General features: G+C 44.0%; 2 protein-coding genes across 5 annotated transcripts in view; one reads left to right on the forward strand and one right to left on the reverse strand.

Annotated features, from left to right (window-relative positions):
- The first annotated feature begins 1,401 nt into the window (after nucleotides 1-1,401).
- Nucleotides 1,402-19,284, forward strand: PGAM5 (PGAM family member 5, mitochondrial serine/threonine protein phosphatase). Of its 3 annotated transcripts, XR_009555965.1 has the most exons (7): nucleotides 1,402-1,831; nucleotides 9,424-9,602; nucleotides 11,226-11,351; nucleotides 13,510-13,598; nucleotides 14,538-14,671; nucleotides 17,874-19,099; nucleotides 19,139-19,284. XR_009555965.1 is itself a non-coding variant. In XM_060249490.1 (6 exons), the coding sequence occupies exons 1-6, from the start codon at nucleotides 1,557-1,559 to the stop codon at nucleotides 18,022-18,024; spliced, it is 954 nt and encodes a 317-aa protein (XP_060105473.1). In that variant the 5' UTR covers nucleotides 1,402-1,556; the 3' UTR covers nucleotides 18,025-19,284. The 3 variants fall into 3 exon arrangements, 2 of the variants coding, with proteins under 2 accessions (XP_060105473.1, XP_060105474.1); XM_060249490.1 differs by having other exon boundaries at nucleotides 17,874-19,284; XM_060249491.1 differs by having other exon boundaries at nucleotides 14,541-14,671; nucleotides 17,874-19,284.
- A 1,685-nt stretch (nucleotides 19,285-20,969) lies between these two features.
- Nucleotides 20,970-26,676, reverse strand: part of ANKLE2 (ankyrin repeat and LEM domain containing 2) — a 29,122-nt gene continuing 23,415 nt past the window's right edge. For both annotated transcript variants that reach the window (XM_060249281.1, XM_060249280.1), the window contains exons 11-13: nucleotides 25,081-25,789; nucleotides 24,502-24,633; nucleotides 20,970-23,341 (exon numbers count right to left, since the gene is read on the reverse strand). In XM_060249281.1, the coding sequence (XP_060105264.1) occupies nucleotides 23,101-23,341; nucleotides 24,502-24,633; nucleotides 25,081-25,789 (1,082 nt within the window). In that variant the 3' untranslated portion in view covers nucleotides 20,970-23,100. The remainder of the gene's footprint in view (nucleotides 23,342-24,501; nucleotides 24,634-25,080; nucleotides 25,790-26,676) is intronic.

Genomic DNA, 26,676 nt, shown 5'->3' on the forward strand with positions numbered 1-26,676 from the left:
CTCAAAGACAGAGGCTGTCGTGACACTCAGCCTGCAAGGGAAGCCTCTCCACCAGTCCCAGAGATAATTTCCAGGCCTCTGCCATGCAGGACTCAAGCCTGGTCCTATGGCTGCCCCCTCCCCCAAACCTGAGAATTGCCCGCTCTGGGGTTGCCAACTTCTAGGTGGTGGCTGGAGATATGTTATTGCAACTGTTCTCCAGGTAAGAGATCAGTTCACCTTGGAGAAAATGGCAGCTTTGGAAAGTGGGCTCTATGGCATTATATGGCATTCCCTCCCCTCCCCAAACCCCACCCTCCTCAGGTTCTACCCTCCCCCCCCAATCTCCAGGTATTCTCCAATCTGGAGCTGGCAACACTAGGAGAAATAGCTGGAGATGTTGGGATGGAGCCTGGGCTTGGGAAGGGGATGGACCTCAGCTGGGTATATTGCCATAGAGTTCACCCTCCAAAGCAGCCATTTTCTCTAGGGGAACTGATCTAGTTTGGTAGATCAGCTGTAATAGTGGGGGATCTCCAGGTGGTGCCTGGAGGTTGGCATCTCCCAGGACCCTTTTCCTGCCCACAGAAACACCAGTAGCAGAAGGCTCAGGCTGGGATGGTGGCTCAGTGGTAGAGCATCTGCTTGGTAAGCAGAAGGTCCCAGGTTCAATCCCTGGCATCTCCAACTAAAAAGGGTCCAGGGAAATAGGTGTGAAAAACCTCAGCTTGAGACTCTGGAGAGCCACAGCCAGTCTGAATAGACAAGACTGACTTTGATGGACCGAGAGTCTGATTTAGTATAAGGCAACGTCATATGTTCAAAGATGGCAAGCAGGCTGGCAGCACAACACGCCAAGGGTAGAGTTAGGGTTACCAGGTCTGTGTTGGAAAACACCTGGAAATTTGGAGGGGCGGGAGAGGGCAGGGTTTGGGGAGGGGAGGGGCCTCAGCAGGGCTTATTTTGTAGCAGGAACTCCTTTGCGTATTAGGCCACACACCCCTGATGTAGCTAATCCTCCAAGAGCTTACAGGGGTCTTCTTACAGGGTCTACTGTCAGTTCTTGGAGGATTGGCTACATCAGGGGTGTGTGGCCTAATATGCAGAGGAGCTTCTGCTCCACAAAAAGCCCTGGGCCTCCGCATGGTACAATTCCATAGAGTCCACCCTTCAAAGCAGCCATCTTCTCCTGTGCCAGCTGAAGATCAGTTGTAAAAGCGGGAGCCCTCCAGGCCCCACCTGGAGGCTGGCAACCGCCTGGCACCTGATCGATGAACCCTTTCCTCTCCTGGCCTAAGCTTGCCTGGCCTTCCCAGTCGAAAGGGTTCTTTCTCCTCAGAGAGCCGCGGAAGAATCTTGTCCCGCGCCGCGCTCCGTCCGAGGCGGGAGAGGCGAGGCCTGATCTCCTCTCCTTGCCTCGCCTGGGCCTGACTGACTCGCCAGGGCGGCGCTGTGAGGGGGCGTGACGAGGCGGGCTGCCCGCGGCCGGCTCTGCCTCTGGCCCGGATAAGGCGGCGCTGCCGAGCCGCCCCCGCTGCTTCTCTCTCGCCTCGTCTTTCTCTCCCTCGCCCGCCTTCATGGCGTTCCGGCGCGTCGTGGCCGTGACAGCCGCTGCCTGCGGGCTGGCGGGCGGCTCCGTCCTCCTTTCTTCGCTCGCCATCGGGAAGCAGCAGCAGCAGCAGCTGGTCAGCAGCAGCAAGGCCGGCGGGGACGCGCCCGAACCGCTCTCGGCGCCTCCTTCCCCGCAGGGCTTGCTGTTTCTGCCTTCGCCCGCTGCTTCTTGCCCCGCCGCTCCCGGCTGGCTCGAGAGGAGCAGCAACGGCTGCGGCTACTGGGATAGCAACTGGGACAGGTAGGAGGAGGGCAGGCCCCGAGGGGCAGCGGGGGGCTTTGTCCGGAAAAGCCGGTTCACACGTGCCGCTCCGAACACCGCGTGTTAACCCGCCGTTGCTGAGCACCCGGGAAGACGCAGGAGGCTTTACATCAAGGGTGGCCCCAAACTGCAGCTCGGGAGCCACATGTGGCCCTTTCACACATACTGTGTGAAAGTCCCGAACACCCCGTCCACAGGCTTGGAGAAGGCATTTCTCTCTTTAAATCACTTCTCCAGACCAAGCCAGCCAGCGGCTTGGAGGATGCATGTATTCATTATTTATTGCTTTGCATTTAAACTTGCTTTCTTCCCACCTCTCCCTCCCCCCTCTGTTTGCCTGCCTGTCTTGCGGCTCTCAAATTTCTAATGTTCATGCCTTGCAGCTCTCGAACACCTGACATTTATTCTGTGTGGCTCCTGTGCTAAGCAAGTTTGACTACCCCTGCTTCAAATGCACGAATATAAGGTCTCAGTAGGGAAGGCGAGGCGGCGGCGTTCAGTGCCTGTGTCTTGGTAGCGATGTGTGAAGATTCAAAATATGCGTATTAAAATGGCTGATCGGTTTACGGGTGGATGAGTGTAGGTACACGTCTGACGGCAGAAACGGAAACAGCTTTCTTTAGATAAGACGTGGGACAAACAAACCACACGTCCTGAACGTTTCTTGCAAGGTTTTTATTGTGTCGGTAAGACTAGTAGCCATGGACGGATCTGTCATCCCATTAAAGTGTGTGTTGTAAACCCTTTCAAAATTGCCTTGTCGAGGCCTACCATGTGTTTCTTCTAAAGAGTAGGCAAACTGAAATGTGTTTGTAATCTATTTTACCTGGTTATTAGTTGCTTGGGTAACAGTGCAGCTTTAAATACACTAGTACGTGGGTTTTGCAGTGATTGATGGCTAGGCGGAAAGGTGCCTTACAAGCAGCTCTCGAACTTCCTCTAAGCTGTGGAGTTTTATGAGCAAAAAATGTTCTCTGCGAGCTACTGGTATTAAAGTTGTGAACTACTGCATAAATTATCTTGCTCTGGGACCATTTTTCCTGAGCTAAGACAAAAATGTGTGATCCAGAGGTTAAAAAACTGAGCTAACTCACACTAACTCATCTTAGAAAGAACACTGCTTACAAGAATATTTCACCTCTGTTGCACTTCATAATACATACAGGACAAGCCAGTCGTAAATGTCAGTAACTAGCCATGATGAACAAATTTTGAGTCCGGCGGTTTCATTTTACTGCTTCAGACCAACACGGCTGCCTACCTGGATCTATAGCCATGATGACTTAAGGAAAATCCACAGCCAGAGGTGAGAAACTTCTGAATGCCAGTGATGGGAAGCATCATTAGCAGGAAGCTTTCGTCTTTGCGCCCTGTCTGTTGGCCTTGAAAGATAGCTAGGACAGTTTGATGGGTGTTCTGTAAAGCAGGATGCTGGACTTTAGTCTAATCTTCCAAGACTATTCATATGTCCTTCACTTCTTCTGGTGTGGTGAGGGGAAATGTGTTTTTTGTGTGTTCTGAAGTGCTTTGGTAAATTGGATATAAATCCAATATCATCATCTTCTTTTTAAATAATTCCTTCATAGGTTACAAGATGGAGGTGTTTTTCTTTCTTTCCAACATTACTGGTTTCTGTTTCACTTCTTGTGCTGCCTTTTCTCAGTCTTGTTTCAGTAATATGAAGCAGCTAGCAGTAGAAGAAGAAGATATTGGATTTATATCCCGCCCTCCACTCAGAAGAGTCTCAGAGCGGCTCACAATCTCCTTTATCTTTCTCCCCCACAACAGACACCCTGTGAGGTGGGTGGGGCTGGAGAGGGCTCTCACAGCAGCTGCCCTTTCAAGGACAACCTCTGCCAGAGCTATGGCTGACCCAAGGCCATGCTAGCAGGTGCAAGTGGAGGAGTGGGGAATCAAACCCCGTTCTCCCAGATAAGAGTCCGCACACTTAACCACTACACCAAACTGGCTCTCCAGTATAAAATGTTTGTTCGTTGCAGCTCATGTGTTTCTGCAACCCGTATCTTTTTTAACACAAGATTTTTATTGAAGTGTGTCAGTAACACTGTACATGGATAAAAGTTCTGGTAATTTGTCTTGTGGTCATATGTATACCTGTCAGGTAGACATGACTAAGATGCCAGAGATGTGTAGTAGCAAGAGCATGCAAATGATTGGTCAGACCAACTTGTTTTCAAAAGATAATTGAATATATGTTGATCATGCTTACTATGCATCACTTCAAGGATATTTTTTTCTATGAGTAAGAACATCCTCTGGCAGTGAATTCCACATTTTGAGTTCTCTTTGTCAACTCTCTCCATCCCGTGCATAATTTTATAAATCTTTCTTTTTATACGGAAGGTGCTCCAGCTTCCTAGTCATCTTGGTTGTCCTTCTCTCTACTTTTTCCAGCTCTGCAATGTCCTTTTGGAAATATGATGACCAGAACTGTACACAGTGTTTCAAATGAGGCCATACCAAATGAGGCCGTACTATACAGGGCATTACAATATTAGCTGTCTTATTCTCAATCCCTAAAAAGCACTAACATCGAGTTTGCCTTTTTCATTGCTGCAGCATACTAGGTCGACACTTTTATTGAGCTATCTACTATGACCCTGACAATGCTGATTCTAAGCAGAGCTGTGCCCTTTTAAACCCATTGACTTGTATGAACTTGAAAGGGTGTGGCGCTGCTCAGGGTTGCATTGTTTGTGTAGGATTCACATAACTGAAAACCAGGTTTTTAAAAAAAGTACAACTTTTAGTTAAAAAACCCCACTGTTATAATTTTTGTTTTTTTATTATGTGTCTCTCTGTGTGCATGCATGTGCACGCCTGGAAGTCATGGCAACTTCTGCCAATCCCTACTAGGGCATGGAGGATGTTCAGAGAAGTGGCTTGATACAGCCTACCTCTGTCTCCCACCCCTGGTATTCCATCCAAGTACTTGCCTGCTTAGTTTCTGAGATCTGACAAGATTGGACTATCTAGGTCAGGCAAAATCCGTTTTATTTTTAAAAGCGTTTGATTTTTATCCACTCTGGAGAGATTCTGTTGACTTATTCTGGATTGGGTTATGGCTGTCACCCTGCCAGTTAAAGAAATTTTAATCAAGAAATCATATGCATATGTTTGCATGTGGATCAACAGGAGTTTTGAGTTAAGCCCTTTATGATGTCAAGCTATTATAATGATTGCAGAGTGTTTATAGAAGAGTGAAAAACCGTGATACATGTTCCTTTTCTGTGTTTCAGACACTTTTTTTGGTGTGCGTTCAATATCATCTAATACAAGCAGCTGCCTCTGTTAAATGGCACTCTGATCCCCTTGTTTTACTAACAGTCAGGTTTATCCTTTCCAACTGCTCATGTGGCTGAAGCGTGGATTCTAATCCGCATTGGTTTTTCTCACCTTAGCACTAAGTAGTTGTTTTTGCACTTTGAATAATTAAAACAGGGTGCATGAGAATATGATCCTTGATATGAGTTGTCAAACTTGTATTCCAGTTTATCTCAGTGGTTCACAGTGCCTGAAAACATGCATTTACATTTTTTATATTAGCTCTTCCTGCAGAGAACTTAGATGTTTTGGTTTTTTCCTATCTTCACAACAGCCTTGAGAGATTATGACTGGTCCAAGTGTCCCTGTAAACTTTGTAGCGGAGTGGGGATTTGAACCCAAGCCTTTCCAGTCATAAATCCAATACACTAACCACTGCACCATGCTAATATTTAATCTGCTGGCTGGTGCATATGTGGTTGAAGGGCTCATGATGCTAAGGAGGTGTTTGGTTAGAACCTGGGTCGGAGATCTGTATATGCTACTTTGAGTTCAGTGTTGGTGGATAAGTGAGATTTTTAATTTATTGTCTTCTATTGAAATCCCTCCCCTTGGGAATGCCCCCAAACAGTTTACATGTGGTGTATATCTGTGGTTTGGATTGCAGACATTGTCAGGGGGTAGCTTGCATAAATGTGGTAGGCTGCTTTTGCTCTTGGATGCTCATATATTGTAATAACTGCAATAGATACAGGGAATCCAGTTAGTATAAGGGATTCCACTGCACTTTTCCGTCAGTTTGCTGCTGTGAAGGAACATGGTTACTTGCTGGAATTTGCCCTTGCTTAGGGGCATAGATATAGTGTGAATGAGCCCTAATGAACTGTGAGCTGCCCCTGAGCTGCTGTCTACATTTTGGCCTTGTTTGTTGAAATGCTGTTCTACCTGGCCTGGAGAATGGAAATTGGGCTGTGTTCTAATCACTTCCAGTAGAAAGTGGAGTCGTTCCGTTGAAATGCAAGGCGATTTAGACTGAGGTACACCTACAGTTTTGGCTCAGATACCTTTATTGTTAACAAATAATCCTTCTTCTGAGAGATAACCCAGCAAACATAATTAATTTCTTATTTAATACATTTTATGGCAACTCTGCTGTGAATTTCTGTGGATCCTTGAATCCGGCAGTAGATTTTATATATACATCACTTTTAATTTGGGATTGAAGAATGATTGTTTAAGCAGATGAAAAGAGAAAGAGTCTAGTAGCACCCTAAAGACTAACAAAATCTGTAACAGGGTATGAGCTTTCGTGAGTCACTGCTCACTTCTTCAGATATCTCACTTCTCTGCTCACTTCAAGTGCTAAAGGGTATGGAATAACCTTTAGAACATGATTGCATTGAGATTTTGTAATTAACCCATTAGAAATCCAAGCTTTCGTTTTTATTAAGCTCTTCTCTGGAGGTGTGTCCAAATTATCCAACCAGTCTAATAACACTAAATAGGAGCAAAAATCCGTCAGGCTTTTAATTTTCTAATAGGCTCATTGTGAGGAGTGTGGGGAATATAAGTATTAGGCTTATTACAAACTAGTTATGTGGTAACATCTGATAATACTTGATACTCTGATTATTCCTCTCTGCCCCATGGCACTGTAGTTTCTCAGCTTCTGTTGGAGGGGTAAAAATATACAGGTCTCCTACTTTAAATGATACTAAATACATGCCTAATTCTGTAGGGATGTTACTCTTTAGTAGGAAAATGTACTCCGTGAAGCGGTATTGCAGCCTGATGTGAATTCTGTTTTGTTGTTGTTTACTCTTTTGCATGGAGACTGTCCATTTTGGCTGGTGTAAATGACAGAAGGGCATTGTGGGCATATGAGATATGTTAGCAGGTGTGTAGGTGGATGAAGCTGAAGAAGATGATGATGATATTGGATTTATACCCTGCCCTTCACTCTGAATCTCAGAGTCTTAGGGCGATTTACAATCTCCTTTACTTTCCTTCCCCACAACAGACAATCTGTGAGGTAGGTGGGGCTGAGAGAGCTATTTCAAGGACAGCTCTGCAAGGCTATTCCAGCAGCTGCAAGTGGAGGAGTGGGGAATCAAACCTGGTTCTCCCAGATAAGAGTCCATGCACTTAACCACTACACCAAACTGACTCACTTAAGTTAACCGTATGGCTAGGGGTACTGTGACATTGTCACTTAGTTGGACATGAGAGGACAAACTTTAGCGCTGGGGTTTCTAGCAGGGGCTGGTTTGTTTATCTAACAAGTGGTCCATCGTTGTTTCGTTCCCTTGTGCTTCCTCTGATTTGATACATGCTGTTATGTTTTGGCCATGCCCTTCTTTTATTTACATCGGCGAAACCAGGCAGAAGTTTTTTTACTAAAAGATTTATGTACACTATTCAGATGTCTCTTATTTTTGGTCATTCATCACCAGTTGGCAATGGTTTACACCCATTATGATAGATTAGATAGACCCCAGTCCAATAGCACCTTTGAGACCTGCAGAAATTTTTGGGTATAAGTAGGGCTGCCAACCTCCAGGTCACAGCTGGAAATCTCCCACTATTGCAACTGATCTCCAGGTGACAAAAATCAGTTCACCTGGAGAAAATGGCTGGTTTGGGAGGTTGACAAAATGGCATTATATCCCCCTCCCCAAATGGACATGCTTTTGATTTTTTTAAAACAAAGTTTTAGAAGCCTGCCCATGCTTTCTAATCACCAGCCCATGCCTGCTATCATAAACTTCAGGTCACTGCTGCTTGACTTGGTAGACGTGGCTTGTTTAAATAGCAACGGTCTGTATTTTGCAGTGCTGTCATTTTGGAGATTAAGGAAGGTAGATCCTAACCATCATATTATGTTTGCACATTTCTTCTTAAGATTGCGCTGCTTAATTTGTTTTAACCTTTAAAATCATTGAGAGGATTGACATGGAGGGGGGATGTGATTGTATGCAAAACACATAAGCAGAAGTGAAGAACTAGACAGCTACTCTGACTGGCGCATTTTATTATCTTGACCAATATTTTAGCTTTTCAATGTAGTAGAATATTAAGTGGGAGATAAATAGGTGGCTGCCCCATAGAACTACCTTCCAGCAGACTGGCAATATAGATTGGGGATGTTACTGTGGTAGGGATTTCTTATTACAGGCTTTGTTGTTTACAGTCTGCCTAAATCTGTTATGGAAGCTAGAGAGATGTGGTTCTCGTATAAGATCTATTTCTGGGATTAATAAAAGGTTAAGACACAAGAAACTTAGTGCCAAGAACACTGTTCAGTATGCTACCATCAAGAGAGCAAAGGCAAACAAATAATGTGCTCATCTTTAAGCAAAATGATGGATTAAATGTTTTTATCTTTTAGGTTCTACTGCTATCAGTCTGGATTTTACTGCAGATAAGGCACAAGACAATGCAACCAAATTGTTCCAGTAATTGTCCAGTGAACAAGCATCAGCTAATAGTTCCAGATGTTTGGGAAGTTTAAAAATTCCAGAAGCCTCTACCCATAACATTTGTTCCGTACTGTGTTCTTTGCACAGCAGTTTCTTCCCTTAACTCCTACTAAGTGGCAGAATGGTTTTGCGGTTGGTAAAGCTTGCATAATTCTATTATGATATTGCATGGTAGTTCTGGTGGTTAACATACAAAGGTCAAAAATTCCTTGGGTTGGTTGTGCCCAAGCTCTTGGCCATCCCTAAGTAAAATAGCTCTTTGGAGATCTGTGATTGGGCAGAGAATCCTACCTTAGCTGTGGTGTAGCGGTTTAAGAACTTCAGACTCAAATCTGATGAACCAGGTTTGATTCCCTAGTACTTCACATGCAGCCAGCTGGGTGACCTTGGATGAATGAAGCTTAAATTGGGTCAGTGAGTCACAGTTCTTTCAGAGCTCTCTCAGCCCCACCTACCTCATAGGGTGTCTGTTGTGGGGAGAGGAAGGGAAAGTGATTGGAAGCCGCTCTTGAGACTCCTTCAGGTAGTGAAGGGCAGATATAAAACCAACTCTTCTCCTTTCATTATCCTGATTTCACAACCATACATAGTAATGAGGAATACTGAACTATGAATAATCTTGGTCTTGGTTGCCAGCAGCACTTGAGTTTTTAAAGGAGGAACTGTCTGGGAAAGTTGGTGTCTTCCAAACTGAAGCTCGTGCTCTTGGTTGCAGAAACCTGTAGTACCAAAAAAAATGAGTTTGAGCATGTTCAGTCACCGTAGTATTTGTTGACACAAAGCAATAACTTTTAAAATTGTTTTCAGGAGAGAACCAGTGGCTCTTATTAATCTGAAGAAGAAAAATGAAGAGACTGGGGAAAAGGAGCTCTCATCTCGCCTAGACCACTACAAAGCAAAAGCTACCAGGCACATATTCCTCATACGCCACTCTCAGTACAACTTGGATGGGCAAGCGGATAAAGACAGAACTCTGACTCAGTTGGGTATGTATACTTGGCACTTTGTTGGATTTTGCATGCTTCGTACCAGAGAGATCTTGTGCTTGCTGTGAGGCCAAACCCATAGGATCTGTTACAATGGAGATTCTTTGAATCTATGGTAGAAAAAAAGACTGTTTCTGTGCTGTAAAAGTCTTTTATGTAGGTACTTAAAACGTCATCAGAGACAAGCCATGTAAACTACTACTCTGGGAGCAATCACTTGTACCCTGTATGCCCAGACTCTTCATTTGTGGTTTATTTTATATAGAGAATTCTAGGCAGCCTCTCCAGAGACCTGCTTGAAGTGCCTCATGAAGTAAAAATAAAATAATCTAAACATTAAATCTACTGCAGGCATAAAAGCAGTTTAGTTTGCATGTGAAGTGCCATCCACTTGCAATTGACTTACAGCAACCTCAGCAAAGAGCTTTCAAGGCAGGTGAGAAGCAAAGGTAGTTTATCATCACCTTCCTCTCCAGAGTCTTCCGTGGTAGTCTTCCACACAAGTATCAACCCTGCTTAGCTTCTATGATCTGATAATGGCCTGGAAAAAACTGGACAAAAGCAGTTTTCTTAAGACTTTTTTCTAATTTTGAGAACCATTAAAAAAACCCCTGTACAGAACATTTTTCTTTTCAACTAAATAAAATGCTTTTTAAGGCAAGGTTTTACTGAAATATGCAGTATCAGATTAAAAAAAATTTTTTTGAAGTGCTGAGTAAAATTCCTGATTTTTTTCTTTCGGAGTGAGTAAACTGTAGCATAGGTGCAGCAATTTTCAACTCTCTCTCTCACTTCAATATTGGGTTATTTGTAATTTTGCTTGTAGAAAACTAAGGCATTTATATTGTTAAATTCCATTCATCAGTTCATACAACTTTATGTGCTAAGATAAATGATACATTTCATGTTGTTAAAGTAGCAAAATGGGTTTAGGGAAGAATATTCCATAGATTTCAGTTTCCCCCCCAAAATTCCAGGGTTTTTTTTTGTTTCGGGGTTTTTTTTTTTTTGGAAACAAGGATTTTTGGACATTCTGCAGTCTTACTTCTGAGGCCTAGGGAATGACTTGAGTAATGATCTGAGTAACAGTAGGAAAGGTCGTGAGGTTTTAGTTGCTTCTAAGGTTTTTGTTGTTGCTTTGGGGTTTCCCCAGTTGGGCCCACACCACTGCCTGCATCTTCTATTAACTTCAGAAATGATTACTTGCTCTTTGAATGTTTCATTATTTGACAAGCCTGCTTTAAATGGATGATCATCTTTAAGAGTGACTTAAGAGGAAGGAACCTTCCCTAGACCTTCAGAAAAACAAGTTTCAACCTATGCTGCAAATGTTGCAATCCTTTTATTAATTAACAAGAGTTGTAAGATAAGTCGCCATAAAACAACATGCTTACATCTATCTCCAAAGTATAAGCAAGATTTCATGCAATAATTTCTGTTATCCAGTTGGGTAAAGAATGCAAGCGGGAACAGTGATAATGATATTCTGAAAATCTTGCATGTTTTTGTGTAAAGAAGAAAGGGAGCGGTACATGCTTATGTCAGCATTTATTATTTTCCTGTGAACGTGCCAAAGTAATGCACTGAAAGTATTAGCAACTCACACGTAATCCTTCTTCTTAGGACGTGAGCAAGCTGAGTTGACAGGGAAAAGGCTAGCAAGCTTGGGACTGAAATTTGACAAAATCATACACTCCTCTATGACCAGAGCGTCCGAAACAACCAACATAATCAGCAAGCATCTTCCTGGTGAGTGACTCCTCTCAGCAGTCTTGGGGTAGAATTTCTGCTGAACAGCTCGTGTGGCTTTTAGCCAGTTGTGTTCTAGAGCCCCAGTGGGTTGGATGCCAGGAGCTGCAAATGGGAGGAATGTAGTGACTAGTGCTGCTGGACAAAAGCATGTGTGCAGTTCCACAACTTGCTGCTTCTTGGGGAAGGGGAAGAACATCTTTGAACTGATCCAGGTGGGCAGCCATGTTGACCTGAAGCAGTAGAACAACGTTTGAGTCCAGTGGCACCTTTAAGACTAACAACGTTTTATTCAAGGTATGCTCGGTTATATGACCCTGAGCATACCTTGAATGAAACGTTGTCCTTTTAGAGGTGCCACTAGACTCAAACTTGGATCTTTGAACTGAGTTTTGAACTAGTTATGCAACACCAAGTATACCTTGAATAAAACTTCGTTGATCTTCAGTATGCCACTGAACTCAGACTTTGGTTTTTGAGCTGAGTTTTTTCTCATGTGCATTGTGAGGCACAAAAGCTCTTTTGGATGTAGAAGTCCCCACCTGTCTGTGACAAGCCCTGGTAGCATGATAAACTTTTTTAAAAGACCAGAAGGATTATCAGAAAATGAAAAGGCAAGGCTGCAAGCTGCAGGCTGCTGTCTGCATTCTTAATCTCTAAACACTGTTTTTAGTTCACTTTTTGAATTCCTCCTCCCTCAGGTATGCCTTTTTTATGGTTTTGTCCTAATTGATAGCCTACTCAGTTTGGGACAGTTAACTACTGTTTGTTTGGTTTGTCCTCTGTCTGGAACACTTAAAACTACTGTTTGTTTGGTCTGCCCTGTCACTGTGCTTGAACCAAGGAGCAATAACTTGACTTTTTTCACACAGTCCTGATAAATATGGTCAAGGATGCCAGTTTTGCAACTCTGTTGGCTCTTGTAACTTTAAGAGTGGAGTAGACAACAAGACAGTCAGTGACGGCAACTTGTCATGTTGCAGGTTGTTTGAAAATCAGTTCTGGGTGGACATTTCCTCTGGTCAAAGGCGCTTTGGCCCAGTGTTGAAATGCCAGTTACCTCCGAGGTTGTGTCCAGAGATTAGTTGACAGAGGTTGATAGTAGGTTAGTGATCTCCTATGGCAAACCTCTTCTAGAAATGCACAGCTCCCTTTAAGGAGTAAGAGGGTCAGAGGATGGAGCTCCTCATGCAGGAGATGCTCTGATGATGGGTTCTGAAGATTTCATGACAAAGCTGGCAAGAGTCTGTTAGAACAAACAAGTGCCAATTTGGGATCGCTTTCAGGAATAAAAATTAACTGAGACACAGCACACTCGGTAGTGGGGAGGCAAACAAGTACCAGCTGTCTTAAATCCTGCTGAAAAGGTTTCAGTATGCTACTGAACTTCGAACCTTAGAGAAAGAATATAATGTTGTCTTCGGCACTGATAACTATGTGCGTCCTAGTGAAAGATGGGTTCCAAATTGGTAGTCAAGGGTTGCCTGAATATTGTTTAGAAGATACTCCATGTTCAGATCCTTTGTGTATTAGGAGCAATAATCTTAAGGGGCTCCAATTGGGAGAAATGTCTGATGAGGAGTGTGACCAAGTAGTAGATTTGGATGGAGAGTTGATAGCACAGCAAGTGGAACTTTCTGATAGTGGCCCTCCAGGTTGGCTAGAAAGGTTAGGAGCTCTTTCTTAAGTTTGCTCTGGAGTGTCCATGGACCTTCAGGAATAGATGTTAGTGATGGTCAAAAATGCATGTGATGACACCACTGGAAACTAGATAAGGGGAACATGCTCAAACTACAGGAGCAGCTGAGAGCACTCGGAGTGGAGTGTGAGCACTCAGGGAGGACTTAAGCCGATTGGGCAGTGAGAAGTAGCTGTACGGACTTACGGCCAAGATTGTCATCAGATAAAGGGAAATAAATAAAATAAAGAGGACATCTTGGAAGCTGGAGGAGGACAGAGTGGAAAAGTGGCACGATAAACTCAGATAGGTTAGGAACCCATCCCATCAACAGACTGTGTCTACTAGTCTAATGGCCTTTGTGGGATTTTGTGTGTTGGGGTGGTACCTAAAACGAGACAGAAGAAATCTCTTGTAAAAGTTGTAATGTTTGGCGGGGTTTAGAGGCTTGCTTTGTGACACGTGTGTTTTGCTCCTCAGGGGTGAAAAAAGTGAGCACCGACCTGCTGTGTGAGGGATCTCCTATTGAGCCAAACCCTCCCATCTCTCACTGGAAGCCAGAAGCGGTGGTAAGAGTTTTGGGTGACTGATTGCTGCAACAGTCTTGTAATCTTGTGCTGTATTTCAGAATCGCTCAAACATCCACCGAATGGGTTTCTGTAGCACTGATTTCCCACCCCCTCCCCTTAAATCACACCCTGTTTGTCTCAATGTAGCCTGGTTTGGAAGCTGAGTAGCTTTTTATGTCAAAGAGCAGGGCCCACTCCATTCAAGGTCTTGCTCTTGCTGCATTGTGACTTTTGTAAATTGAAGAATTTGAAGGAAAGGACTTGTATATGAGGAAGCTCATTGAGGGCCCTCAATACCGACAGAACTAGTCTGTTGAGAGTTCTGTAGTCCCTGTGAATAGGTGGGCCACTACATTCAACACCATCTGAAGCTCTCTATCTTCAGAGGCAGCTCCACGTAGACCATGTTGTCATAATCCAAATATTTTTAGTGTGGTTGGTAGTCCTTAGGGTTTAACTAGAAAAGATAGAATAGTTTTATTTATTTATTTTATTCAATTTCTACCGCGCCCTCCCCGCAAAAGCATGCTCAAGACGGCTTACCATGTTCATGGAAATACATGGAAATATAAAATCACATTAAGATATAAAAACATAAAAATCAAACCATTTCAAGTGCTATAATGATCTTTGAACTGTGCGAGCTCTCGCAGGGCCCTAACCTCAGGGAGCTCGTTCCACCAACATGGGGCTACAACAGAAAAGGCCCTGGCTCTAGTTGTCATGAGCCTGGCCTCTTTAAGGCCAGGGATTGAGAGCAGATTTTGTGACCCTGACTGAAGTGCTCTCCAGGGAACATGTGGGGAAAGGTATGCAGGTCCCTGACCATATAGGGCTTTTCTGCATCTGACTCTATCCTTGAAAGGTGAAGGTGCAAAGAACATTCTTTTAAAATATATATATATATATTCATTTCAATAACCTTTCATCTGCCCTCAGCAGTATTATGAAGACGGGGCTCGCATCGAAGCTGCATTTCGAAACTACATCCATAGGGCTGACGTGAAGCAGGAAGAGGATAGCTATGAAATCTTTGTCTGTCACGCCAATGTCATCCGCTACATAGTATGCAGGTAATTATGGGACTGCAATAATCCGCTAGGGGAGGGTGGGGGTGCCTGCTGAGAGAGTAGCCCTTCCAACTGGGTAAGGGCACAAACCGCAGCAGTCAATTAACACTGGGCAGTCGGGTGCATTTTACAGATCTAAGGTATTTGGCGGGGATGAGTGCCCAATACTGTACGAACAGCTGCCCACAAAACATATGACTGCGGGATTAACTTTAAGCATTTGCTCTAATCCCTGTTTCTGAGTAGAGATTTTGAAATAACAGTCCTTCCATACTAAATTATTTTTGATGTTAAAAATGGAAAAGCATGAGAGCATAAAGATTTCCTCTCTTGCTCTAGCTTGCAGGCATTCCACATCATCTACCAAAGTGCAGGTTGTTATTAGCACGGTACCCCCTCCTTTCTGAGTGATCCATCCAGGAGGTGCCTGTTGGCCTTGTAGAGTCAGAATAAATTTCTTTAGAACACTTCATATTAAACAATACAAAAAAGGCAGAGCTGAAACAGGATAAGAATGAAGAGTTCATCATTCAGCTCAGTAACCTTCTAGCTCCTGCATGGGCTTTCCCTCCTGGCTTCTCGACACGCTTTTTTGCAAAGGACCCTGGCTGTTTCTGGCATTACAGCCCGTTCACTTGTGCAGCAGAACAAAACAGCACAACTGTACTGTCTCAGAACTGTGCTGAAGTTGCAAGCAGACAATGCTGAACTCAGTTTAGGTTGCCTGTGTTGGAGGGGCATCTGCGAGAGCTGTTGTGATGGTTAAAGATGCCAAACGGTGCTAAGTGGGCTATAGTTTTACTCTGTGCTCTGAACAGTCTTCTACTGAAGCACTGGAGGATGGAAGCATATAGAGCACTGCTCCTGCGAACAGACTTTGTCACAGAACCTAGCATGCTGGTGCAGATGTTAAAGGAACGCAAGATTGTTGAGTATGCCTTATTTCATGTGATGCAAGAGCCATCTGGTAGCAATAACTTGAATTAAACTGCATATTCACTCCAGCCCTCTCTGACCCAGAAGACTATTTTGTGTTCCATCTGCTTTTTAGTAATTAACAAGCAGATGTTGAGAGGAGAAAGGTGGGCAGGTGCCGAGGCGTCCCAGGCTGAACCCTGTGGATCCTTTGGGCAGTTGTACCCAAGTAACCAGGTGATTGTTTAATAACAACAACAACAAAAAAAGATTTATAAAGTTTATTTCAGTTTCTATCAATATGAAAATTTATTCTGTAGCCAACACATTACTCTGTAATCATGAAGCTAGAAAATAAGAAAAGCTATCTTATCTAACACTTTTTAGAATTTGCATTAAATGGCACAAACCTTAAATTCAAAGATCAAAGGCCGAAGCTCAGGCGTTCTCTGTGTTGCTAGCAATTGCAATTCAAGCATGCCATCATTCAGGCCCAGGGTCTATCAAAATCCCAGCTAGTTTCTCGCCTTCAGGGCCTTAGCTCAGCTATAGTTTTGAGGCCCAGCAATGTCAGGTGAGGATGACATCCAATCAGGATGTGTTTTCAGGAAAAGTCTCTAGAACAGAGGTCCCCTGGCCATGGACTGGGACCTGGGCGGACGAAAGAGGCAGTGTGGCTTTGCTCCGAAGCTACCTCCCTTTCAGGGGAGGCAGCCTTGCCACCCCTTCCACCTGCCCAGGACCTAGGCAGATGAAAGAGGCAGTGGGGACTTGCTCTGCATTTATAGACCCAGCCAATCAGCGGGTCTTTAAATGGGAGACAGATTGGTCACTTCTGCTGCCTGGCAGAAGAGCCCCAGTCTCCCCCTGCCCCAATTTAATGATCCCCTGGGGGGGGGGCAGCCAAAACCCCAGCACCACACACATCCACCGGTCTGTGGAAAAATTGCCTTCCACAAAACTGGTCCCTGGTGCCAAAAAGGTTGGGAGCCACTGCTCTAGATTACCTCATCACACCCAATTCTCCCCCTCCCATCACACAGACTGCAGGTTCTCATGAGAAGCTAATCACCACACTTCCATCTGTGGCCTTGAAGATGGTAACTGTGTAGGCCAAGAGACCAATTAGTAACATGTGCAGGATGGACCAGGCCCATTACTGTTCACATCAACCCTTGAGGGCAGGCCGGGGGTGCTTTGCCTCATATCCGATAGCTGAACCTCAGTTCTGGTCTTAGAAATATGGCCTAACAACATGTGTTGAAATGAGACCTGGCATCAAAGGCAAGAGGTTGCGTAACATCTGCTACAGGTAGAGCCTTTTTAGTTTGAAGCTTTGTACAGTTGACTGTTGATAACAGGCTCTTCTGTAACCTCCCATCAGAACATGGCTCTTGCTGCACACAGGTAGAAGCTGGAAATCATTTTAAGCATTAGGTCCAGAACACTCAAAGGTGAATCTGTTAGTTTTACTAGCATTTTCTATCTTATCAAAGATTTCAGGTTTTCACGGCTGGTAACATCATTAGGGTTTGTAGAGTCTTTCGGGATCAAGTGCCGAGTGGGAATGCACTCAATGCACAGCAGCCTAGAAGGCCTGAGCACCTGCTCCGGCTGCAACGCCACTGAGGATGTTCTCCGCAGCTGAGAACGAAACGTCTGGAAGGAAAACTTTCTCCAGTAGAACACGGCACTTGATCCCGAAAGACTCTACAAACCCTAATTTTCTATCTTGTATGTGAGAAACCCAGAAATCACTTGAAATACTTTTTCCAGTAATCATTCCCATCTGCTAACTTAAATTTAAAATTAGCAGTGGTATGTGCTTGCATTTGGTGGCGCATTTAACCAGGTTAATGCGCAAGCTGTAATGGGCATACCAAGTTTTCCTGTTGACACACAACAGATGGTGTGTCAAAGCGCTCCCATGGAGTCATCTTGGTCTGATGTGTACAAACAGAACTATTGGCTTCCTGATGAATGCCTCTGAGAGCCAGTGTCGTGTTGCAGTTATGAGCAGTGGATTCTATTCTGGAGAACTGGGTTTGATTCCCACTCTTCCACATGAGGCCAGCTGGGTGACCTTGGGTCAATCAGAGTTCTCAAAACTCTCTCAGCTCCACTTACCTCACAGGGTGTCTGTTGTGGGGAGAGGAAGGGAAGGAGATTGTAAGCCAATCTGAGACTCCTTTGGATAGTGAAGGGCGGGGTATAAATAACTCTTCTTCTCTGGATTGGTTCAGATCACCACAGTAACTGCTTTCCCCTCTTTGTGTGTGCGTGCGCATAGAGCATTACAGTTTCCTCCTGAGGGCTGGCTTCGGATGTCTCTCAACAATGGCAGCATCACTCACTTGGTGATCCGTCCCAGCGGCAGAGTGGCACTGCGAATGCTCGGGGACACAGGGTTTATGCCTCCAGAGAAAATCACACGCACCTGAGCAAGCAACACGATGGTCTTTCTGGAGCCACAGACTCTCCGTGCACATGTGTGGCTGTGGTACAAAGTTGTGGCTCGGTAGGATATCGAGTTTCAAAACTCTGCTTAACATCACCAAAAAACCCCAACTAGCCCCTCCCTAACTTCTGCATCAGCAGGGAGGCCTTCCAACATGGAAAAGGGCACATAAGGAGACACGGCACTCCCAGCACATTCCACCAAGCGCTACTGTGCATCTTCTGCGTGTCTTGCTGAACTCTCCTGTTCCATTGAAGTGAATGGAGCCACTGCAACATCACTTAATGGACTGAAGAGATGGAAAGACAGGAATCTACCTACTTAGCAGCTGACATGACAGTAAGCCTTGCCTTGCTGCAAAGGGAAAACTCCTGACTTCTAACCAAAGCTTATTCCTGTGCAGAGAGGCTTCTTTCTCCCTCTGCTGGGAGAGTAAGTATTCTTTATTCCACTGATAAATTAGAAAGGGTTGTAAATACTATGGCTGGACCTGTGGGAGCGGTGTTCTTTCCAAGGGTAGCTGAACTTTCAATATAGCTTTAGGACTTGTAGGTATAACTCTTCCTGAACTTGTCAGCTGTATCTGGTAAGATTGGTGGTGGTGGGGGGGTAAGGCACTAAGAATTTTGGGCAGCAGTGTCTCCTTTAACCTGGAGCTCTTCATTTAAAGCAAATGATACCCAGGAAGATGGCTTTACTCTTTGGCAATGTTCTGGGTAAAGGTGATCAAAGACAGAACACTGTTCTTTTCTCCCTCATGCCCACAACTGAACATTTTTAAACAAGTGTTGCCTTACGTGCACCCCGTTCACAGCTAGGCTAAAAGCTTATTCTAGGTCCTGTGCCCTTAACAACTACTGTGGCTACTTGCATTCTTCTGTTACCATACACCTTAGGTTAAAGAGCACATCTGAGGCCACTTGGTGCTATTGTACGAAACTAAAAAAAAAATATTTAAGTGAACTTCTTCCCCCTAAAGAGCACAACACAGCATACTTCTGAATCAGAGCCGAGGCGGGTAAAGCAGTTCTCGGGGAAACTCCTTGCCTAGCAACTTGGTGTGCACTTAGAACTGTGGCCCCAGAGCCAGGCAGGAGCGGGGGCGGGAAGAGAAGATTCTTCTGTACTTGTGAGAAATGGTAGTGGTCTGTCTTTGATCAATGCAAAAAATTTTTAACCTATTCCTAACTTTGTAAAATGACTGAAAAAAAAAATAAAAGAATGTTTGTCTTAAGAGTTGAAACAGTCGTCTCCACTGAATTTCATTTTGTGACTTCCTTGTCCGTGCCATCAGTCCTGCAAAATTAGAATTCTTCCTACCCAGATGAAGGAAATTGGATGTCCTCTAAAGCAGGGGTGGTGAAACTTAACGTAAGAGTCACGTAGAAAAAATGTCAGATGTAGGTAGGAAGGAAAATAAGAGGTGGAAGGAAAGCAACTTTAACTTTAAATGCATTCTCCAAGCTGTTGGCCCTGCTCTAAAGTGTTCTGATAAGGTTATGGTGGAGGTAAGAACGGAGATACTTCCTAAGTCACAGATGGCTGTCTTAGCTATTGTTTGGTATTTGTTCTTAATAGGTTTTGGTATAAATGACTATTCATCCTCAGTAACGTCCAATACAGAGATCAGAGTTCTGTATGAATACTGAAAGCCTAACAGTTACTATAATTGACCTTTGGATGGCAGCAGAGAGTTGGCCCCCCACGTGTGACACATCCATGAGCTGGGGGTGAAGCAGATCCACACTGCCCAACATTGCTTACACTACCCACCGTCACTCCTTGGGTTCACACCAGGGTAGAGTCAGAAACTTGGGGCGGTCCAGAGGTCTGATGACAAGTGCAGAATCCCCCCCCCCCCCCTCCAAGTGTGGGACAATTGCCATCATGTGCTCTCTGGGCAGCCCTGAAGAGGAAGGAACCCCACCTTGTGGAACAGCCTGGCTGAGGTCAAGAAGGTCCCCACCCTCCTGCAAATTATGCAAAACTGAATTATTCAAGAGGGCTCTTCTATGCAGGCAATACAGCTGTAATGCACCAAATGATTCACAAAGTTACTTAGAAAAATTACTAGGAATTACGGTCTATACTACTGTGTATAGCTTGCTCAAACTAGGATTGTACTATGGAATTTTGCATCATTTGGTTATGCTGACGTGTAGGTTCTGCAACCCTAATCCAAGTGCATTGATTATAGAATGTCCCATCTGTCAAATTGTATTGACTCACTCTGTGCAATCAGCCTTGAGTCCAAGATTGTAAGAAATGCAAATACTGGAGCAGCCTGCTGAATCTGAAGTCCTCTTCAACAAAGAGGGCCTACTGTGCAATGCAGGCAGCTCACCAATCATGTGTTTCTCCCTCTTGAGTTACCTATCTCTGCCTGCTCCTTGGCGTGCTGAAGGTCCCAGGTATAATTACAGGCATCTCCAGGTGAAAGGATCAGGTAATAAGTGAGGTGTGAAACTTCTACCCAAGGTTGTGGAGAGCTGTTGTCAGTCTGAGCAGAGAAGACCTGTCGATGAACCACTGTTCTGATTCTGTAGAGGACAGCTCCATGTGCTTCTCTCTGTTTTTTCAAAAAATTAAGTGGCTACTGGGTAATTTCTGGGTAAAAAACCTGCTTTTGCTGTGGTTCTTTGCGAGGATCTATATTGAAGCAAACAAGAATGGCAAGACTGTGCTCTGGTGGGATTGTGGGGAAGACAGAATAGGGGACATCTTTCTATCCAGACTGCCTGATGCTATAAAAGAGAAAAGCAGGTTTGGGAAATTGCATCAAGGATGGGGGAGGCACAACTGGGCCACAAACATCATGTAGATGTCCTACTTACCCCCCTGCCCAAGAGTACGGAAGCAATGTGGAAGCAAGCACAAGGAGCAGGGCCTTGCTTAAGACTGATATACACACAAACTCAATGCTAATAGTGTTTTTAAATAAGCAAATTTAATAAGGTGGTTAAAAAGTCAGGTAACACAATTGACCAAAAAAAAAAAAAAAGACTCAAATGTGAATTCTAGTCACATTAATGTTACTCTAACACCAACCCTTTGGACCCCTCCCCACCAACACACAAGTGTTACAGAGTTTGTGCTCCAGAAGTACACACTTAAATACAAAAATGCATACATATCACAAGGGCAAAGAAGAAGATATAAAACACTGTTGGTTTAATTTTTTTTTTAAATCAACGTTCTGCTGATGTTTCCTAGTGAACATTTTCAATTTGTTGACAGAGTTCTACAAGGACCTTTGAATGTGTTCAGTAGTTGGCCATACATAGCTAAGTAAAAGCATTCCTGTCTGGTTTGTTTCCAGCTTTGTCAGAGATACAGAGTGGGGAATGGGTTTCCCAAGTCAAGTTTGGACTTCTTAGCAGAGAATACCACACTGTAGTATTTCTAGAAATTGAATTCTAATGTTGGCAATGTTGCCCTCCCACTGGAATCTTTAGGAAACTTCTTTCCACACTTTTGCAGAGCTGAAATCCCTAATATATCAAGCTGTCAAAACTAGCTTCTCGCTGTGCAGGACAACACTCTTGCAATCTGTTTTGCTACTTAAGGGTAAAATGTGAGACTATTAATTCACAGGCAAAATATGGAACAAACATATAAAAGTAAAACAGTTTGCACCATGTTTTGAATATCCAATTATTTAAAACTAGGAAGTGATACATAATAAATGGGTTATCATAACTGCAAATACATTCATTAGTTTACATGTAGGCCAGCTATATAACCTATGATTTAAAATAAATATACTATGTAGCAAAAAGCTGTTTCCAGCCTCTCCGAACAATGTAAAAAAGCTTAAAAACACTTTACCTAGGTGTTGGAAAGTTAAAATGAACCGAAGTGCTTGCATAAGGGAACAGCACTTATTATTAAACAACATAAAAATGTTACAAAAGGCACTAATAAAATTGGAAGAGCCTTAAGTGCGGTTCTGGAGTAGAGTACTGGAACAGTATAGAAAATGGTTATTACACCTGGTGTAAGAAAGACACCAAACCAGTCAACTGACACAGTAATGATTCCAAGCCGGATAGTCTCCCCCTTCTCCTCTCACTTTCTCTTCAAGCACTATGTTGGAAAAAAAGTACCTCTTGCTAGATATATTCTAAATAACATATACATGAGTCAAGACAATGGATAGCTTTATGGGCAGCTGCAGAATTATGCTGCTATGAAGGCTCATCGATACAACAAAAACATGTTGGTTCATTCCTAAAATTGCTACATCTTTAGCTCTCAAGATAAATTACAAAGTATTTTAGTGGGACCTTTCTGTTACCTATTCTGGGAAGTTCAAGCAAACCAGTTCCCATCGTGTGATAATAAATGAGACCACAATAGAACATTTGGAAAATGTTGTAATGTTATTGCTAATGCTGACTGTATGTGGGAACTGTAAAGTCTGCCCATGACAAATGCATGGGTGGTGGGACAGAAAACTATTCGAACACATACTTAAACATTGTCATTAATTTCTAACATTAGATCTTGCTTATAAAGTTTCAACATAGGACACTTAAGTGATCACCTGCTGCTTTTTTAGCCAACTTTAATTTTAATTAAACAGTCATCCATAAATCTGTTGCCTATGTACACTGATGAACAGTTCAGTTTTCAAGCAGACTGGGGGAAAAAAAGCCATTCTCTCTCACGTCAACTGGAAGACTCATCTTAGTACACAACCTGATATCATGAGTGTTCTGTTGTCTACACCGGCTACTATGAAAAGGTTATGAATGTGGAGACGCTAGAGTAAAGCAGACTTGGCGACAAGCACTTCTTGTTGCACAAAAAGGCCATCCTTTCTAGCCAGGATTACTTTTAGGAATGTTTTAGTTCTACTGTTTAGAAGGAGACCCTCTCTTTACAAACACATAACTTACTAATCTAATCTACTAAAATGGAATGAAGACATTTTCTGCAAACAGCCCCTTCTTCCAAGAACAAAAACACACCACGTCAAGTGTTTCAACACCATAATTTTCCCTTCAGTTTAGAGAAAGGAAAAAACCTTTCATTATTAAAAAAAAAAAGTTCTATTCTAATGAGTCGGTGCTCCTGAAAGATGATGCAGTTTGGATAACAGAATGTGGTTCACATATGCTGGGCTGTACCGTCCAGGGCTCACAAATTCTGGAGAAAAACTGGCAGCAGCTGTGCTGTACTTGCCAGGGCTATTGAATACCAGAGAGTTCATTCCTGGGCTACAATACAGTGGACCACCTGACGGGCTTCGAACTGTTTGTCTCTTGAAACAACCTTTCGGTGTTGGACTTGACCAACTGAGGAGGAAAAAAACAAGTTTTTGGAGATACCACAAAAAGATGAAACACTGAATGTAAGAAGCAGCCAGGTCAGACCACTGGTCCATCTAGGTTGACACACTCTACTCCAGGGGTGTCGAACTCATTGGTTATGAGGCTGGATTTAATGTACATGAGAACTTGCCAGGCCATCCTTTATACATAATTCCCTTGTGGTGGTGGCAAAATCGAGTACCCTCATTGGTTGGAACTTTTCTGCATGAACTACTGGCTCATGAACCATCTATCACCGTCTCTGGCCTCCCACTGGCTGACTCCCCTGCAGGCCTAGGAATGTTTTATGGCTGCACCACCTTTACTGTCTTTCCTGCCTCTTTCCTGTCACTCCTGTCTCTCCTCAGCTTCACCCCAGGATGGTTAGCTGAGAAGGAGATAAGGTTGCTAACTCCAGGTTAGGGAATTCCTGGGGACTTAAGGGGTGGTGCCTGGAAAGGGTGGGGTTTGGGGGGGGGGCGGAACCTCAGACAGGTAAATGGCATTTCCTTCTAGGAAACCACTGTTGCCAATCTCCAGGTGAATTACAACTATTCTCCTGATGGCAGAGATCAGCTCCCATTGAGGTGTGTGTGTGTGGGGGGAGTGAATGCCTTCACTTGGGTGGGAAAACAGCAAGGGGGGGGCACTCATCCAGAGCCTCTTTCTAGAGCCCACTGTATTTCTTCTCCACAGCAGGGTTCCCAACATCTGCTACTTTTGATCCTTTATTTGGTTTACCATCCACCCCGTTATAAGAGAGGGCTGAGTAGGAATGGGTACAACCCAGGAAAATGGCATGCCCAGTTCAGGAGCCATGAACTTTCACAAACTTTAGGTGCCAAAGGAACCAGTTTGGTTTGTGACACGATAGAACAGCTCCCTGGTGTGTGAGAGACACCAAATTTGTCAGGGATCTCTGGCTGACTCTCCTCTACCCCCCCCCCCCCCGCAAAGAAGGTGCCCCCAGGAAAGTGCTAGTTTATGAAAGCGTCTGCCACAGGTTACAGATGGCCTCCTCTTCCTTGTTGGCATGTGTGGGAAAAAAGTAGCCTTTCTTTAATCTTTAAGGCAAGCCATCCACACAAAGAGCACAACATGAAAACAACCAGCTGACCAACTTGAACTAATAAACTTGAGTGTACCTTTGCCGGTCAGAAGGTGAGCAGGACTGTACAGATGCAGACCACCTATAGATAGTAGGATATCTTTGTGAGTCAATCTCTACTCCGTTTAGAGCTGTTAACACATCATTGTCCAACTTGGATGGCTTCTCACTAAGAAGAAAGAGAACTCAATTAAGAAAACTGTTCTGGCGGTTGCTCACTGTCTACTATCCCAGTATTTTTAAATAAGTCTGCTCAGACCTTATCAACTTAGTCCATTTCATTAAGACATGATTCAATCTTTGGCTAACCAACCGTTAAGAGCAGATTAATGGATAAAAAGCACCTCTGACTAATCATTTCTAGGGTTACCAGGTTGACGCAGATAATTGGGTTGAGACAACAGAGCCTGGCCAGCCAAGGAAACCAGTGGGTATGTTATGTCCACTGCAAATACTTAAGAATTGAACTTCAGATATACATGGCCCACCCCCAATACTTAAGTTGAAAACTTGTGATTCCAACACCCTAGCATGTAAAATTAAATGTTTAAATGTGCCTGCTCACAGACAAACACACATGGAGCACACAAAGGAAGCAGCTAGTAGCTGGCCTTACCCTAAAAGAAACAGCTTCTTGACTCTTTCAGGTGAGTTCTCTGAGAGACATCCTGGAGACATCTTGGGCTGCAGTTCAGAATTGCTAACCTGCTTTGTCTCTTTGCACCGGACATCCATTTCTGCTGATGGTCTTCCATCAAGTGGCATTTTCTCGTCTGTCCTTATTTTTGTGCCCTCTGTCTTTCCAGCAGCTGTACCCGTCTTAGTAAGGTGGTCCCTGGGTTTCCTAAGCTGCCTCGTGCTTTCTTTCTGAAATCTCTTGTTCTCACTTTCTGAAATGGCCTGGCTTGCCTTCCCATCTTCTTCATCTCCCACTGCGTGCTCCTGACAAGCCAGTTTATCAAATTCTTCCATTAAGTTAGAGACAGGTGACGGAAGGGCCTCTTCTCGGCTGGGATGTCTCCCGTGAGTGCTTACTGTCCTATCCCTCGGCACAGAACTACAACATCCATTTTTACTCGCTGGATTGCCATTCTCATAGTGGCCGTTAGAGATGTCGGCCATTGGTATTATCCCTCCAGTATGTGCAATGGAAAGGATGTCACGCTCTGAACTTCCAATGTCACTGATTGTCGGCTCACTGGATGCATTTGCCCGGCTGTAGTTCCGAGCTGCGTTCTGCCTGTTCTTAACTTCTTCCAAGCTCATGTCATCGTCATCTAAAAAAGCTCCAACAGAGATAGAATTGCAGCTTTTTTTACCTTTGCCTAAAAAACACAACCAAAGAATGTGGATAGCCAATGGCCCATCTGATGCAAATTTGACTCTTTGCTTAATCTTTGCATTCCATGTTATTCCACAGGGCCCCTGGAGGGAAAAAATCAGTAGGAATCCCCCTCCCCCCCAAAATAAATTATGCCATACTAAAGAAATAAGTCCACTCACACTGGCAATGTCAGCTGTTCCACATAAGAGATTGCCAACTAATGGTGCTTGGACCAAATACAGAATAATATTGTTTTCATTTGCTTACTTTATTAATATCCCACCTTTGCCCCCTGGGGGTGGAGTCTAAGGTAACTTACATTGTTCTCCTCTCCACCTTTTTATCTCCACAGCACCCCTGTGAAGTAGGTTAGGCTGAGAGTGTAACTGACCCAAGGGATACCCAGCAAGCTTCCATGGCAGAGTGAGGACTCAAACCTGGATTCCCCACTTTAACTATTACACCACACTATATTATTATTATTTATGTGCCACCATCTTCCCAAAAGTTTGGACCTAAGGCAGGTAAGAATGAGACAGAGGCATTAATTTATAAGTTCAAGGCAACTTAGTGTACACTATACAATGTACATTGCCCCTTAGTCTACTTTCTTGCTTGCTATCTCAGATTGGACTGCAGGGGCAGGTAACACTTCCTTCCCTACTTGGTGACCCTCGTTTCCCAAGAAAATGCCTTGTGTTCCATGTTATTCCCCACTAACTACTACACCACAAGCAAGTGTTCCAAGCGCTTTGGCCCCACTGCTTAACTGAATAAAAGAATGAGTGAGAATTCCACATGGCTTTCTAGGAAGCAGGCATCCTCCCCTCAATAGGTAAGCTAAGTGAAAACTCTGTGTGTGTGTCTGCACATGCACACTTAAAAGTC

Source organism: Heteronotia binoei, chromosome 11, assembly GCF_032191835.1.
Source record: "Heteronotia binoei isolate CCM8104 ecotype False Entrance Well chromosome 11, APGP_CSIRO_Hbin_v1, whole genome shotgun sequence".
Lineage (NCBI taxonomy): Eukaryota > Metazoa > Chordata > Lepidosauria > Squamata > Gekkonidae > Heteronotia > Heteronotia binoei.

Excerpts from the sequence above, each read along its gene's own strand:
- PGAM5 (XM_060249490.1), top strand. The coding sequence starts at position 1,557 with ATGGCGTTCCGGCGCGTCGTGGCCGTGACAGCCGCTGCCTGCGGGCTG. Across the intron at positions 11,352-13,509 it reads AATCAGCAAGCATCTTCCTG|GGGTGAAAAAAGTGAGCACC; the intron begins GTGAGTGACTCC and ends TTTGCTCCTCAG. Across the intron at positions 14,672-17,873 it reads ATCCGCTACATAGTATGCAG|AGCATTACAGTTTCCTCCTG; the intron begins GTAATTATGGGA and ends GCGTGCGCATAG.